The sequence below is a fragment of the Sminthopsis crassicaudata genome, chromosome 2 (genome assembly GCF_048593235.1).
Source record: "Sminthopsis crassicaudata isolate SCR6 chromosome 2, ASM4859323v1, whole genome shotgun sequence".
In the NCBI taxonomy this organism is placed as follows: Eukaryota; Metazoa; Chordata; class Mammalia; order Dasyuromorphia; family Dasyuridae; genus Sminthopsis; species Sminthopsis crassicaudata.
Genome location: NC_133618.1, coordinates 634,789,769 through 634,807,001, shown reverse-complemented (window position 1 = coordinate 634,807,001; position 17,233 = coordinate 634,789,769). Strand labels below are relative to the sequence as shown.

The 17,233-nt window shown below is 41.9% G+C and overlaps 1 protein-coding gene across 4 annotated transcripts in view; it reads left to right on the top strand.

Moving 5' to 3' along the window:
• Positions 1–17,233, top strand: part of HK1 (hexokinase 1) — a 112,518-nt gene that overhangs the window by 42,087 nt on the left and 53,198 nt on the right. Inside the window, exon 1 of one of the 4 annotated variants that reach the window (XM_074296556.1) lies at positions 15,342–15,447. The exons of the other annotated variants lie outside the window; for them this stretch is intronic. Within the exon in view, the coding sequence (XP_074152657.1) occupies positions 15,427–15,447 (21 nt within the window). The 5' untranslated portion in view covers positions 15,342–15,426. Of the gene's footprint in view, positions 1–15,341; positions 15,448–17,233 lie in introns of those variants that run through there. 4 annotated transcript variants of the gene reach the window in all.

Sequence of the window (17,233 nt, the reverse complement as noted above, 5' to 3'; positions counted from 1 at the left end):
ATGGATGAGCCCTCGCTTTAAATGACTCCACAGGGGTGAGGTCTCCCGAGGGCTCATGGTCTGTTTTTCAGTGGCTGTTGTCCGGATCTGTTGCTCCATTCGCCCTTTGTCTCATGGGGCTCTGGTGAGAGAATCTGGGTATGGATGCAGAAGTAGAAAGCAAAATTTAGAGGTAAGGAGCCAGCCCACGCAGAAAGATGGCACCCCATGGCCAAGGTGACACCCACAGCCAGAGAGTGGCAGCGCCAGGGCTGACTATTCCAGCTACTACAGGAAGGATCCGACCTGTGGAATGAGAAGTGAGGGCCAAAGCATGTTTTTGAAGGCTACTTAAGTTTCCTGAGTGAAAAGAAGTCTGAAATGGTGACCTGTTAGCCCTGGATGGAATTTGCAGCAGCCAAGTCAGGAAGGTTTAATTCTTTCCTTGCCAGCAGTGAGAGATATTCAGCCCGAGGTCCTCTTGTTCCCCCTGGGTGTTCCAAACCCAGTGATTAGTGGTGGAGAAATGCTTGAATGAAACGCTTCTTTGATATCCTTGCTTCAGAGATGAAATCTGAGGATCACCAAGTATCTTTTATGGGCAGCCAAGTCTTAGCTCTTCAAATCACATTTACTCTATATGAAGCCCCTGGTTCTGGATGGTGGTTCTCTGGGAAGTTAGGCTAACTTAAGACGGGGAAACTGAGGCTCAGGATGTTAATTTTCACAGTGCAAGAGTCCAAGGATAAATTACAGAGAGCTCGTGAATTTGGATCATGGAAAAAATTTTTCATTTTTTCATTTAGCATTTTCTTCAATTATTTAAAAACATTATTTTAAGAAAGGGCCCATTGACTCCAGCAGACTCCCAGATGGTCTATGGCAAGAAAAGGGTTAAGAAGCTCCAAAGCATGTAAAGTTATTTCAGTTGGCTTGATCCTCAAAGGAAGGGAACCAGGGTCACTTGACTCCAAGATAGGATTCTCATCTTATACAGTATCTTATAGAGTCTACAATGGCTATGTATAGTACCTCAGATCCTGGGGATGGTATAAGCAGTGGGAGACTGATAGCCTACAGAGCCAAAGACTGATCTCCTTAACAAAGGGGCCTGAAGTAAATGACTTTCCCTCTCTGGGCCTCTTTTTGGCATGTGGTCTTGCTTTAAGCTCAAATTTATGGCATCTGCCCTCTCCCTGGGGGTCCCCACACAGGGGTCTGAGGTCTATGGGGTATGGGGGGGAGGGCTTTTCTTTGTGGAATGCTTTAGATGAGGTCCTGCCACTGAGGGAGCTCCTCTTAAGGTCTTTTTCAGGCTGGAGAGTTCTATGAATGATTTCCCAGAGACTAGGACTTTCTTTTGTGCCAGTGGTTTGGGGCTGGGGTAGAGAAAGAAGAGAAGGAGAAAGAGGGGGGAAGAGAAAGAGACAGAGGAAGAAGGGAGAGGGGAAGAGCAAGCCAGAGACAGAGAGAAAGAGACAGAGAAAAAGAGACAGAGACAGAGACAGGTAGACAGACAGAGACAGACAGACAGAGACAGAGACAGACAGACAGAGACAGAGACAGACAGACAGAGACAGAGACAGACAGACAGAGACAGACAGACAGAGACAGAGACAGACAGACAGAGACAGAGACAGACAGACAGACAGAAAGAGACAGACAGACAGAAAGAGACAGACAGACAGAAAGAGACAGACAGACAGACAGAAAGAGACAGACAGACAGACAGAAAGAGACAGACAGACAGACAGAAAAAGACAGACAGACAGAGACAGACAGACAGACAGAAAGAGACAGACAGACAGAGACAGACAGACAGAAAGAGACAGACAGAGATAGGAAGAGACAGAGACAAAGAATGAGAAAGAAGGGGGAGAGGGGAAGAGCGAGACAGAGGGGGGAGGGAGGGGAGGGAGGGAAAGAGGGTACTCCTGTGCCAGCTTTTCAAAAGCTTAAACTAGGTGTGGCCCAAGAAGAAGCCTTCTGAGGCCTGAGAGCTCTCCACACTCCCGCAGTGTGAGTTTCCTCCCCAGGCCTTGTCCTGATGACCTTGATTAGGTCCCAAGGGTGAGATGATACATGTAAAATGCTTCACCAATCTGTGAGTGCTCTGTACATGTGAGCTAACATTATTACTTAGTAAATAGATGGGTTCTTTCCGGCCTTCCAACGCTGCATGGGCCAGTCTCACCTCCTCACTTGCTCCCTGGTGGGGCTTAGAAAGAAGGCTTACAATTTAAAAAATGTTAATAAACTTTTATTAGGTGCCACTTTGTGCCAGGCACTTCCACTCAGACCTGGGAGGGACCTCAGAAACTACCCAAGCATTTCCAGCCCCATTTTACTGACAAATTAAGAGAGGTCTCTACTGGCCTGGGGAAGAGTAAAATGCTTCTCCACCCTTTGCCTAGAACACTAGCACTTACCCTATAAAGGAAATGGAGGTGGTCTCTGATGACCACACTGAGGACTGCCCATAGTGCCTTACTCATTTGATTTTTCATAAGCACAGCCATATCCAGCTGTGTCTATCCCTTAGTTGCCTAGTGGTAACTCCAGGCTCTCACTTTGGTGGGTGCTTCCCATATTTATTTGTGATTATTTGCACTTTTATTTACATATCCTATGCACATACTTCCATGGAGTGTGGGAGGCATTTCACCGTAAGTGTTTCTGGGATTATTTTTGGGGGATCCACTCCATGTTGCTTCTCTTCCTGTTAGCACCTACTATGTGTGAAGTGCAAATACAAAGATTAAAAAAGCCCCTGTCTTTAAGGAGTTTTCCTTCTCCCGGAAGGATAGAGCTGGCAGAGAAAGGACAGGTCATACCCAGATGAGATCAAAGCGCTCAGGGTCATTCAGTGGGTCTTGCTTGCCAAGGTGAGGGTTGGGGTGATAGTCTCAGGCTGTATCTCCAGCCAGACTGGAGAGCACTGGTTTAAACTTTTGTAGGGTCCTTATAAGGTATAGCATTAGGTTGATCCCCTTTATAATAGTGACCCATTTTTATAGTCCTTTGGAGCAGATAAACTGAATCTCAGAAAAGTGAAAGGTTTTCCCCAGACTCTCACTTAACTATGTATCAACAGAGTTAAATCTCAGCCCTGTCACCTGTTGTATTTCTGGGCCCTGTTTTTCTCATTTATAACATGTCAGGCTTGAATTTAGATGACCTTTAAATCTATGATCTATCTTATAAAGTGAAGCCGGGTTGGCAAGGAAAAGAGTAATTTATATCCATTGAATCTCAAGGTGATTTACTGTTTTTGCTTCCAACCCTAAATTCTTTTACACTAAGATTTCTTTTTGTGATTAAAAAAAAAATTAAGCAATTACTGGCCACCTTCTTACTAGCTACTATATCCAGAGGACATGGATATAATTGTCATCTCTAATATATTCTTTAGCTCTGTATAAGTTTGGGTTAAGCATTTGGGTAACACAGGGATAATATTTGGACTAGCTGCTTCAATTTATGTAGCTGTCACCAAATTACTCAGCCTCAGTTTCTTCCACTGCAAAATGGGGATAATTCTACTCAATTCACCTTTAGATCCAGAATTGAAAAGGGACATTGGGACCACTGAGTCCAATTCCCTGGCTTTATAGTCAAGGAAGCTGAGGCCTAGAAAACTGGAGTCACTTGTCCAAGGTCACCCACATACTGCTGACTCCAAACCCAGCCTTTGTGACATTGGGGGAAATGTCCTTGGAATGGACCTTGGAAACTTTAAAGCCCTAGAGAAATGAGAGTTTATTATTATGAAATATAAGTTAGAGAATAAGTGGATAAAATAGCATGGCAGTAGAGAAAGGGCCCTCAGTTGAAGTCCTAGCTCTTGACATTTATTTACTTTGAACCTTGGAACAAATTGATTTCCCCGCTCCCGGATTCAGCTTCTTTGTCTGTAAAATGCTGAGTTTGGACTAGATAACCTTTGAGGTCCTTTCTGTGATCTACCAGACTTACTTAGTCTGTCTTTAAGCAGAAGTTTGTGCACTATTTTATTTGCTTAGAGAAAGTCTTACCCAGGAAGATAAGAACTTGACTTTTTAAGCTAACTTAAAAAGCCAAAGGAAAAAACAGCTATAAAATGCAGACTTTATTTCCTCCAGAACTGTCTGATTTTTTTTTTTTTTTGTCCACGAGTCCCCTACTTTCATATCTCCATTTTACAGATTAAATAAATTGAGATATGATTTAACTGAAGACAGAACCTTAAGAATGTCCCAGGTTTGATTAGTTAGAAAACATTTAGCAATCCAGTTATCCAAAGATACACATCCCCATTTTGGACTTCAGTTACCTAAGCCCACAGATCTAAACATAACAGTAAATGGCTTCTTCCTTTGCTCCACAAGCATGGTGGAATTGTGAATATTTACATGAAGGGTGATCTGAGCATTTTTGTTCACGTACGTGGAGTCACAGCTCCCAAGTTGGAGGAAGAGATGAGCTCCAAACTCCTGCAATTGACCATTGTGCTTCAATCGCAAGGAATCTGGATATGGCTTCCCTCAGATTTGTTATCTTCTCCATAAAAAATACCAAGCAATCCCTCAGATTTCCCCAGGACTGAACATTAATCCAGCTCTTTATTTGACATTTTTTTTCTCTGATCCATCAAGTTACAGTATTGTACAATTAAAAGTCAGGGGACCTTGGTTGGAATCCTGCCTTTATCATTACTGCTAGCCTCAGTTTCTTCCTTTCTAAAAATCAGAGTTGGACTAAATGAGTCCCTTGTGGCATTGGCTCAATTATTCACTCAAAGTACACATGTGGTAAATAATCAGGGGCAGGATTTGAACCCAGGTTCTTCAGACACAATATTGTGTTCTTCCCATTTCAGCTCCCAGGATGAATTTTCATTTACATAGCTCTTTCATTATTTAAAAGTATTTTGCAAATTTTGTGAGCGTTGCCACTTTTCATATTTCATAATCACTGACCTTTACATAGAGTTTTCAGATTTATAGTGTATTAGTGCTGGACTTGGAAGTCAGAAGCCCTGAGATGGAATTCAGTCATCTAGCTGGGTACTCAGCAAGTCATTTAAATTCTGAACCTTAAGTTTCCTTCTGTGTAAAATGGGTATCACTATAATCCCTCCCTCCCTCCCTGTGTTACTGTGAGGATCAAATGAAATTACTTGCTAAGTTGCAAATGTATTAACCAAAATGATTTAAAATGCTAATTTTGTGCATATTTTCTGTAATTTGATCTTGACAAGAATCCTGGGAGGTAGTACTGCACATAGTTTTATCTGCATTTTATAGATACAAAACCTGAGTTTTATTGAGGTTAAAGTGACTGTCTGAAAATTGATGGAAAATCCAATTACAGACCTAGTCAGTGGGGGAGGGGGAATAACAGTCAGTTTTACATCTAAATAGAATTTGCACATTTGGATCTGCCATGTGAGTACCAAGGAAGCCAAAGAGACAGTTTGATGCCTGGTGCTAAGCTAGACCTCTTCTCCAAGCAATAGGAGAACAAAGGGAAACAGCTCTGATAGCATCTCAGTGGGAGCCTACTCTGGAATCCTTCTTTATCAGTCAGATAAAATACCTTTAAAAGCCTTTCCCTCCCAGACTCCTGGAAAGGGAGGAGAACCTTGGCGAACAGATAAGTATTAGTTGCCCAAGAATAAACATAGTAGATCCCTAGAAGTCCAGAAAGCTGAATGGGGTAGTGTGTCAGTTTCAACTCTCCAATCATGAGACAGTTGTGTCAGTTTCAAATTTCTCATTAAAAAACCATCCATGTCAATTTCTACTCAGTCCCAGAGAGGTTAGTTTTAACTCTCTGGGACCATGAGACCGACATTTGCCAGTTTCAACTTTCCTAACCATGCCAGTTTCAGCTGTCTCGAGCCATGAGACATCTATGTCAGTTTTAACTGTCTCCAGCCACGAAACAGCTGGCCCAAATTCAGGGAAAGTCATTGACTGTTTTGACTGTTTTGTTTCTTCCCACAAACCCATCAGTCTGGGTCCTCAGGCAGAACTGGCCAGGCCCTTGCAGCCCCAGGTTCTAAATAGTTCAGGAACACTCCATGTCTGGTCCTTTTTGGAAGGACATGAGTGCTTTCTCTCCACTGACTGGAGGCCCTCATTGGCTGTCTGCAGACGCTGAAGAGGGTGAAGACTTGGCTGCCACTTGAAGTATCTGTTCTTTTTGGAGAAACCTCCAATGAAATTCAAATGAGATGGGCCCTAAAAGCACACAAGAGCCACCTATTATTGAATCAGCCCTTTATTTGACATATGAGAAAACAAGTATCTCGTGCTAGGTATTCAGTGGCAGAGCTGGGATCTGAACCCGGGTCCTCTGATGGCCAGTCTCACACTTTCTTCTGCTCACCATTGGGAGTGTCTGGGACAGGGCTTTGAATGGGAGGATTTCCCATCCTGTTCTTTATCACCAGCTGCTGGGAGACCTTGGGCAAATTCCTTTTCTCACTTTTTTTTTTTTTTGACTTGTGCATTCTAATCTCAGTATCAGAAACAATAGGGAAACAAAGTTATGGAAATAGCTTGGGGACCTTGTCAGAAAATTTAGATTAGTTTTGAGTTTGCCATCAATTTCAGAGTGACCCTATTTACCTGTCTGGGAGTTACTTACTCTCTAAAGGAGTTAGAATAATATTGATGACAGTCTAAGATCTCTTCTTGAGGATTTCTTGACCTCCATTGGAGGTATTGGAGAAGAGAAACAGTGTATGTAAAGTTCTTTTTGAAAACTTAAAAAAATTAGCATAGGAATATCATCAGCTCTAATTTTAAAAATATTTTAATAGTTTTTATTTACTAGATATATTCATGGGTAGTTTTACAGCATTGACAATTGCCAAACCTTTTGTTTTATTTTTACCCTTGCCCCCCTCCCCCAGATGGCAGGTTGACCAATATATGTTACATATGTTAAAGTATAAATATATCATCAAGTATATATATAAAGTACAATATATATCATCAGCTCTAATTTTAAAAAAGATTAGGTCCTGGAATGAAAGCTAGAATTCAAATCCCTACCTCTCCTAAAACATTTCAGTTTCTCTTAGCTCTAGGACACATTTTGGTTGGTTTATTGGTAATTAAAGGAAAAATGCTCTTGGTACTTTCATAAAGTTTTATAAAATACCACTTCATCCATATTAACCAAAATGCCACATGTAAAAAAAATGTTTGAATTGTTCATGTTTTCTGATATTACCTGCATTAGAATAATCAAAAATCTATTTAGGGAACTATTTTTTATCCTAAGCATCTTAATCCAGAACAGAAATTATTATTCATTCCATTTTTGGCTGAAAGAAATGGAGGTCTAGACAGAAGAGGTTACCTTTCCTAAGGTAACTTATTGGGGCTAATAATGGTCTACCGTCCAAGGCTTCTGAGGCTTCACTGAATGTACAGATAAAACTTTCTTCTCTTTATGAGAATATTTGTTTTTAACAATACTTTCTTTCTACCCCTCCCCCATTCTTGTAGACTACAACTTGTAAGTTCTTTTAAGTTCTTAAAGCCAAGGAATATATTTTTTTGGGGGGGTCTTTGGTCACTTATTTATTGGCAATTTATTATACCAGATATCAGAAGTTTAATGCAAAGATTTCCCTCCCCCCCATAGTTTCTTCTTATTGCAGCTACATTCATTTAATTTTCACAGAAGGCTTTAAAATTATCTGTACTCCTATTGCCTAACATAGCATCTAATTCAAAGTAGGCATTGAGTAAATGTGTGTTGAATTGAGTCCTAGAACATTGGATTTTTTTTTTGGTAGATTGAGGTAGCTACCATGGCCACCTAGTCTAACCTTATCATTTTCCACCATCAAACTAGGAGGTTAAGTTGGTAAAGTGACTAAGTCAGTCCTTTGTAATCTCCCCTTACATGTATTCATTCATGTTTCAGCTCTGAGCTTGGTATAAAATTAGCCCAGCCCCTAATTCAACTTATCAAACAGAGCTCTTGTTGGAAAGTATGACTGCAGTAAGTTGACAGTGCCTATTATGAGAAGCAACAATTCCATTGACTGCTTCTAATGAAATATTTATATAATCCTAGCTTTATGGGTAAAAAAAATCTCTAGAAAAACCTCTTAGTAGATGTATGTTAAACATTTTAGCGAATTAAAATAAGAACAAAGACCTGTTGTCTTCCTGTCCCATGTCCCTCTCTCTATATTTCTTGCTCTAGGCCAGCCCTTATTCTGTGACTTCCAATCCTGTCTTACTTCTGGGTAAGAGTGGATGACTAAATCCGGAGGCAGGCTGAGCTAAAACATGAAATGTGCAGTGCAACCTTTGAAAATAGAATCTGTCTCCCTATCCCTGGAGGAAGTGCACACACCCACATTGTTATTTCCCGGTCCTTGAATGGGCAAAAAGCATTCTGCATTCCAAGGGAGTCAGGAACTATCAGTGTGACATTGGCTCAAACTATTTAACCTTGATTGAGAAATGGTTGGACCAGGACTTTTTTAAGGGAAAAGTTCTTAGTCTGGGGGTGGCAAGGTCGGTGTCTAAACTTTTTAATACACATTTTCATGACTGTTTTACTATAATCAGTTTCCTTTGTATTCTTATGCATTTTATTTTATGCATATGATAAAAAGAAGTTTATCAACTTCACTTGATTATCAGAGGGCCCAGTTACACCAAAAAGATTCCCTTGTGTAAAGCCTCTTGGAGTCTGATTTTAAATACCCCTCATTACCATACATAAGGCAGTCCTATTTCAGACATAACATCTCAGAGCTTCAGTGATGGAAAGTGATAAAGTTAGATCAGATGACCATAGTGACTAAGTTCTTGCCAAACCTAATCATAGGACCTCCATAAAAAGAGAAATTATTGATGGGTCTGGAATGAGGGGAAGGAAAATGGGAGTTTCCAAATACAGATTCTACTAGCAGCTGAAAATAAAATCTTCAAAAGCCAGGGAAATAGGGAAACTACCAAATTTCTCTCCAATTTTAGAATATAATTTGAACAACCTATTGGTTATTGTTATTCCATTTTCAGGTTTCTCTAGTAAACTTCAATTTACCTAAAAAATTCCACATATTCTGAACTTGCTTTAACACACATTTACTAAATGCCTGTTATGAATTAGACAATTAAGTTAGTTTATGGGATTGTAGAAAATTTTAAAGTGTTTTGCAGAAATTGAATCAATGCAGCTGGAATGAAAAAAAACTATGGAAAGGGAAAAAATCTGTATCATATTTCTGATAAACTGATCTGAGGTATAATAAACTGTTAATAAGTGATCAAAGGCAAAAAAAAATTCCTTTTAAGAACTTAGAATGCACATGAAACAGCAAATCTATTATGCGCAACTTCTATTCCTTTTAAATATGTGTTCAAAAATGTTTATAGTGGCTTTCTTTATAATAGCAAAGAATTCAAATTCAAATTATGGGATGCCATCAATTGGGGAATGCTGAACAAGTTGTGGTATATGATTGTGATGGAATACTATTGTGCTTTAAGAAATGATTTTAGAAAAGTAAGCATTTATTAAGCATTTTTATGTGTAGCACTGTGATACTTTGTGTTGGAGATACAGCAAAAGGCATTATTCCTGTTTTTACTCATATTCTAGTGAGGGAGATGTCTTCTTCCTTAAAATACATATATTCCATCAGTTCCAACTGCCTCCAAGTCTTTATCAATAGACCAAACATCCATTATTCTTCAATTGATCCTCAGATAACCAGAACTCTAGGCTCTTCATTCTTATGCCTGGCTTTTCAGTATATATTTTTTAACTTACCTTAAATCTTTCTAGAATGTAGTCCCTCCAGTACTTCAGGTATAATAGAATTAGGGTTGAGATTAGTAGCTCTAGTCTGAGACACTGTGCATGCTTTTTCTATACACCCCATTACTGACTCAGCATGAGCTGTTGGCCAACCATGCCTCCCCCTCTTGTACTTGTGAAGTTAATGTTTTTTTAGCCTAAGTGTAAGACTTTCCATTTATCTCTAGTAGCTTTTTCTGACTCAGATTGGCCCAGTAATCCAGCCCTCCAAGATCTTTTTATATCTTGCCTCGCTTGGGTTAACATTCTCTCCCCACTTTATTTCATTTGCAGCTTTCCCTTTATTCAAATGGCCGATAAAATGAGTAAAGAACACAGGCTTAATGATAATGAACATTTGTGCGGCATTTTAAGGTTTGCCTGGTATTCTTACACATATCATCTCACATCTACCCTACGATATGGGCAAAAATTTAAATGTAAAGATATGTTTTTGTAAGATAGGTGATTTTACCTGTTTGGGGAACTCAAGGACATATATCAGCAATTGTTTGCTGGAGAAACAGTTACAAAAAGTGTAGAAAGCAACAGTTGCTTGGGACACTGAGAGGTCAAGTGACCGGGCTGTATATATGCAGAATTAAGTGCCTACTGTATTTTAGCCAGTGAGCTAAGCATTGAGAAAGTAGGCTCTGTCTTTTAGGAGCTTACAGTCTAATGGGGAAAGGCAGCATGTAAAAACTATGTACCAGAAATATACATCCATACATTTAGATATGTATTTATCTACACATACACACACATCCAGAAGGAAGGCACTAAGGAGGACCAGTCAGAAACCAGGACCTGAACTTAGGTTTTCCTAATTTCTAAGATCACTGGGATATTAATATAGAACAGGAAGGGCCATCTAAGCCAACCCCTTCATTTTTATGGTAGAGGAAGCAAGTCTTAGGATGCAAAAATTTGTTCATATTGGGAAATAGGAAGATTGAGGCTAGTTTCTCTGACTCTTGTTCAGTGCTTTTTCCAATACACCAAGCTGCCTCTATGGATGGGCATGACAAGTATTGTTATCCCCATTTGACAGATGAGGAAATTGAGGCTCAGAGATAATGTGAAAAGATTCTTCCTGACTTTCCACCGTGGCACAGCATCTTAGACCAAGATTCCTGAGGTGCTATTTTGAGATCCTCAATAGCTCCTTTACCTGCTTATCAGTTTCTATATTTGCCATTCATTGTGTTCATTTGTGGGAGATTTTGGGGAAAAGAGTGAGCATGTCCACTAAGGAGCATTGCATTGAGGAAAGAATTGTGAGGTGTGAGAGGTGATGGTTTAGTGGTTAGAGCATGGAAGACTACCTGTGTGACCCTGGGCAAGACAGTTCACTGCTATTTGCCTCAATTTTCTCATCTAGGGTAATATACCCAGGGCTATTGTGAGGATCATATGAGTTAATATTTGTAAAGTGCTTAGCGCAGTGCCTGGCACATAGTAGGTTCTTTAAAAATATTTAATCTTAAACAAACAAATTCCTTGGAAAGGAAGCCCTTTGACTGCTGCACCAATGCTGCAAGAGGGAACTAGAGGCAGGACATTTGCTAATGTTCTTTTAGGTGATCATAGATGAGACTGGTTGTGTCCAAGGGCCTGAGACAAAGCCCAAAGGGATGGAATTTGTGAGTGCCCATTGGGAGAGGGGGGTGACAGGGTTATTTATTTATTTATTTTATAAAAGCTTTTTATTTTCAAAACTAACCCTTGAAAGTTCTGATTCCCCTCCCCTAAATGGCAAGTAGCTCAATATGTTAAACTTTGTAGAAATATATGTTAAATCCAATATGTGTGTACATATTTATATAATTATCTTGCTGCGCAAGAAAAATTAAATCAAACAGGAAAAAAAGAAAAAAATGCAAACAACCTCAAAAAGTGAAAATACTATGTTGTGAACCACATTCAGTTCCCATAGTCCTCTTCCTGGGTGCAGATGGCTCTCTTCGTCACAAGATCATTGGAACTAGTCTGAATCTTATTGTTGAAGAGAGCTATGTCTATCTGAATTGATCATCATATAGTCTTGGTGCTATGTACAGTGATTTCCTGGTTCTGCTCATTTCACTCAGCATAAGCTCATGTGAGTCTCTTCAGGTTTTTCTGAAATCATCCTTCTGGTTATTATAGAACAATAATATTCTATACCACTCATACCATAACTCTCTAAATGCATTCACCATTTCCAGTTTCCTGCCACTACAAAAAGATTTTGCACACGAGGGTCCCTTTCTCTGAGGGTGATCTTGAGCACTGACCTTGGGCATCAGGACTTCTAGTCTTGAATCCTAGCTGTGTTGCCTTTAGCAGTTCATCTAAATTTCTCTTATGCCCAAGTTTCCTCATCTGTGAAATGGGGACAGTAAGACTTGGGAATCATAGGATTTAGATTAGTAAGAGACTCTTTGACATCATCTAGTCCAGCCCTCTCATTTTACAAATGAGAAAACTGAGGCCCAGCTGTGATGCCTTATTTTGCTAAACTAATTTGTCACAAGAGAAGTTCTGTTGAGAAGGTAGGGAGCAAGGGAAGTAATAGTTATTGTAAATTTGTTTAAATTATACTTTTATCTTAAAAATATACATGGATAATTTTTTACATTCACTCCTACAAAACCCTGTGTTCTTTTTTTTCCTCCCCAAGTCAGTAACATATTTATAGTTTTAATAAGACATAAAACCTCATATAAAACAATTTTAGTCAAGAGGATGAAGTCGGTTGCTCAAGTTACATGAGGCAATCAGTGTCAGACCCATATGGAGAGGCAAGACCTCTGACTTGAAATCCCATGCTTTCCACCCCATGCTAGGACTTTGCCTCACCCAATTGTTACGATGGCCATAGATCATCAGGGAAGGGGCCCCAGAGGTCTTGTCCATGGTCTTCAGCTAAGAACCAGAGAGCTAGAATTAGAAGTATGACTCCAGATCTAGTGCTCTCTGATGTCATAAGAATTATATGACATAATATTTGTATAGCACTAGTCCTGTGCTTGGGCATATAGTAGGCACTTAAGAAATGCTTATTTTTCCCTCCCTCTACTGTTTCATAAAATGAAAAGGGCTCTTGGGCAAATCACTGGCTTTCACAGAATCTGTTTCCTCCTCTGTCAAATAGGGGAGGGGGATTTAGACTGGCCTGTGTAGTTCATTCTAGCTGTGCAGCTGTTACCTTGAGCTACATAGAACTGGGCTATGAGAAGAAGTCTTGCTGAACAGATTTCGGGCCTTCTTTCTGAAGGCATGTGGTTATTTGTGTATATTGTCTCACTGGCTCTTTTACAAGAGTTCAGGCTCTGAGAACAGGGAGAGTTTCGTTTTCTCTTTGCCTCTTATTTAGTGCCTAACACAATTGCAATCTCATCCTACGATTGTAGATCATTGATATAGATCAGTGCCACACAATGCCCAGCACTAGCAACATTATAGGATCATAGATTTAGATCTGTGCCCAGCACAATGCCCAGCACTAAGTAGGATTCTAGGATCATAGATTTAGATCTGTGCCTAGCACAAAGCCCGGCACTTAGTAGGTTTAGAGATTTAGATCTGGAAGAGACCTTAGTGACTGACTGGTATAACCCCAAGCCCCATATTTTCAGAGGAAGAAACTGAGCAGGATTACAGTTCAACATAGTAAATGGTCTGGAGGCAAGTCTGCAAACTGCTTGCTCCTTCTGACACTAAATCCATTTCTTTTTACACTGTACCACATCAGTCAATCAAAGGGATCCAATCAGCCAGAGTATTTGTTAGCCTTGTTTTTCTCAATGGAAAAACCCAGAAAGCTTGACATGGCCTGTCCAAGGGCACATGGCACCTGTCAGTCCTGCAATAAATCTTACAATAGAGGTAAAATTTTCATTTGTGCACGATCCCCCCTTTCTTTCCCTGAGCCTGGAGGAGGCATGTGAGCTGTTTGAATGGCTCCCTGGGTGCCGTCCACATCCAAGGGCTCCTGTTCTTCCTGCCGTACCACATTCCATCGCTATTCACCCGAGTGATCAGTAGCTGCCTGTATTTTGAGCTGGTTCAATGTGACAGCTTTGTCCCAGGCCCTGGGCAAGGGCCCAGTGGTGGGAGGCTGCTGCCACCTGGGGTCAAGGCCACTGAGAGGTCAGAGTAACCTGGGCTGCAGGTCTTGGACTTAAAGCTTGAATTAGCTCAAAGGGTTTCCTAGCCCCAAGTTGGGCCTTTGTGGAAAGGCTTGAGGAACTATTGAGGAAGGTCAAAAGTATCACTGAGGCAAAGGCTGATGGTACCAATAAGATGTCCAAGATGAGAAGAATGAAATTGCAGAATCTGAGAACTGGAAGGAACTGCTCTGGCCAATCTGGTCCAAGGAATCTCCACCATAGCCACCCCTCCCCACCCATTCTAAGGAGCCCACTTTTGGCCTGCTCAAATTGTTAGGAAGTTTTCCCTGATATCAGGCCTAAATTTTTTCCCTTGGAGAAGTCTCTTACTGCTATTAGCTATAATGAAGGGAGAAAAGCCAGTAGCTCTCAGAATCCACAGAGATCCTCATTCTAAACTTCCCGATTCTTATTTTGTCCAAATGCCCTCCCTTCCAACCCCTTGAAGTTTGTAAAGCATTTTACTTCTGTTATCTCACTCAAGCCTTCCTGAAACTCAGTGAGATAAGTACTGTGGGTACTTATATTTTCATTTTATTTTGAGTGTATTGGAGAGCAGATAGTGACAGTCAAATTCTTTGTGGTATATACCTATCCCCATCTATGGACAGGATAGAATTTAAGCTCTGTGAGGGCAGGACTTGTTCGCTTTTGTCTTTGTATTCCCAGTGCTAAAGCAGTGACTGGCCTTCAAGACGTGCCTAATAAATTCTAGTTGATTGATTGGCAACTCTATTTCTTGAGGTGCTAGGGGATTAAGGATACTGGGTTTTCCAATGGCCGCTGCCAACAAGTACACAAGGGCACATCATCCTCCTGGGACTGAGAGTGGGAAGGGATCTTGGAGCTCCCCCATCACTCTACAGATGAAGAAACTGAGCCCTGAAGAGGCACAGGGATTGGCCCAAGATCACAGTGTAGTAAGTAAATGACAGGTTTGGGATTTGAACCTTTTTGTCTCCCTGTTGTCAGGAAAGTCAGGGTGTGTTTAGAATGCTCTTGCCCAGTTTTCTCATCTGTAAAATGGGAGAGCCTGGCTTTGGACTTTGTGGCTTCTGAGGTTTATGATGCTGGGAAATAGGGGCTGGAGGAAAGGAAAGCAGTTCATTTCAGGGCCCTTGGAACCGAACCAGTCGTAGTGCGGCACAGTAAGAAGGCTTCATAGTCTTATCTGAAGGAACAAGCCCTTCCAAAGAGCCCGCCCTGTGGGAAGTCCTGAAAGAGTTTCGCGGTTGTTTTTTTTGCTCATGTCCCTTCTGGAACATTTCTAAGAGCCCACATGCAGGGCCCCGTTCTGGATGGACAGAAGTAGCTGAGGCATGAGCTGGGGGCACAGAGCACCCGCCTATGACTGCTAGGGGACGCTTTTCTGTAACCGATGTCCACGAGGACAGAGTAGTTTAACTTAAGGGGAGGAATCGAATGCAGGGGGGATGCCGAGGCCCGAAGTGAGTGGAGTCAGGTGGGGCCCAACATGGAAGATGGCCTGGGGAAGGTGAGTCACCTGCTGGCTTTTGAAGGTGATGAGAAGACCCTTCCTGCACGGGAAGGGCAGATTTTCCAAGCACCATGGGAAATCCCTGGGGTGGCTGTGCTGGCTGGGCAGATTGGGTGGCTTCTGGGAAGAAGGTAGAACCACTGATGAGGCAGTGTCCCCACGTGGAAGAGGAATGTGTCATCTGGGTAGTTTCGAGACCTGAGTGAATCCTGACTCTGCTGCTTGGGCCAATTTTACCTCTCTGTGCCTGTATTTCTTCATCTGTCCAGACTGATGTGAATGCAGTTAGACTATCTGAATTGAGGGGAGTCTATTGTGAGAAATCTTTATGCCCTCCTCCCATTCTCAGAGGACTGGCAGCCTTCAGCTGGTTCCCTTTTCTGTTCTTATAAAGGAAAAAAAAAGAACCTCTTGTTAATCTTTTATCTTTAAGATGTCCTTTACTTTTAAACATGCTCCTCCCCTCTCCCCATCTGTCGATCTGTCCCTTGTAACAACAACCACAAAATTTAAAAAAAGAGACTGAAACTGAGAGCTGTCCCACACTCCCAAGGGCCGTCCCCTTCCGCTATTCTGAGCAGAGATGGAGGCAGGGAGAGGAAGCAGGAAATGGTGTCAGGCCCTTAGTCTGGGAGAAAGGAGCTGGGCCAGTTGGAGAGAGCAGCAGCGCTTCTAGTTGGGGGTCAGTGCCTTTAAAAAACTAAATCTGGCCTGCTCTTCCTCCCCTGGAGGACATGAAAGGGGAGTGAGCAGAGCCAACAGCTTGTGACTACCCTGGATCTTGCCAGAGGGCGAAGCATCTCAGGATGCTGTGGGCATGGGAAGCAGGAAGCCCTAACCCTCTTCTCATGTCATAAGGACAGAGGCTGTGTTCCCAGGTAGCGGGGGCGGGCCTGAGTTACAGAAAGAGTACAGAGACAGGAAGATCTGGATTCAAAGCCTGCCTCTACTCTTTCATGCTTATGTGACTTTGGGCAAGTTACCCCCCTCTCTGCTTTAGTTTCCTAATCTGTCCTTTAATCCTGACTTGGATTTAGCCACCTCCCTGCTCTCTCAACCCGCCAGGGTCTCTTCTCTGTCAAATGGGATGCTGTTGCTCCCAGGACATGGCTGATGAGCTAGTGTCCGAGCAGTACAATAGGGAGTTCGTAGTTCACATTTTGAGGGGTAAGCATCCAGGATCTCCTTTATGGGAATGTCCCCCTGAGGGAGGGAAATAGAATCCTTGTCCCCTGGTCTTTCCATACATTATTCACAGGAGATCTGCTCAGTGCATCTCTTTTTAAAAAAGCTATTTCAGATTTCCTTCAGCTCTCAGTTTACTTTTCTGCAAACTGGAATAGAACATTTGCTAATCTTCCAGAGTCCTTTCTAAAGCTCCCCTAGGAAAGCAGGCTGCTCTTAGATTGTGTTCTTTGGAAGAAGGGCAGTAGGTAAGGAGGTGGTGCTGATGCAGGGCTAAGCAGGGAGGCGGCTGGGGATGTTTACTGTGGAGGGAGGCACTTTCAGGGTTGGAAGCACCAGGTTTGTGGCTGCTGGGTCCCAGGAGCAATACGCGCGAAGCAGAGACAGGCAGAATCCGGCTCCCTTTTGAGAAAAAATAATCAGGGCTGTCCCTAACCCTATTCCAAAGGGAGACATCCCCCAGAGTGTCAGGAGGCTGAGTTCCCCATCCCTGGAAGGCTTCCGGCAGAGGCTGGATTACCTCCGCCTGGAGTTCAAGCCCTTGCAGCCCCTTCCCTCCCCTCGGGTTTTCTGAGCTAGCCCGCTTCTAGAAGTGCTG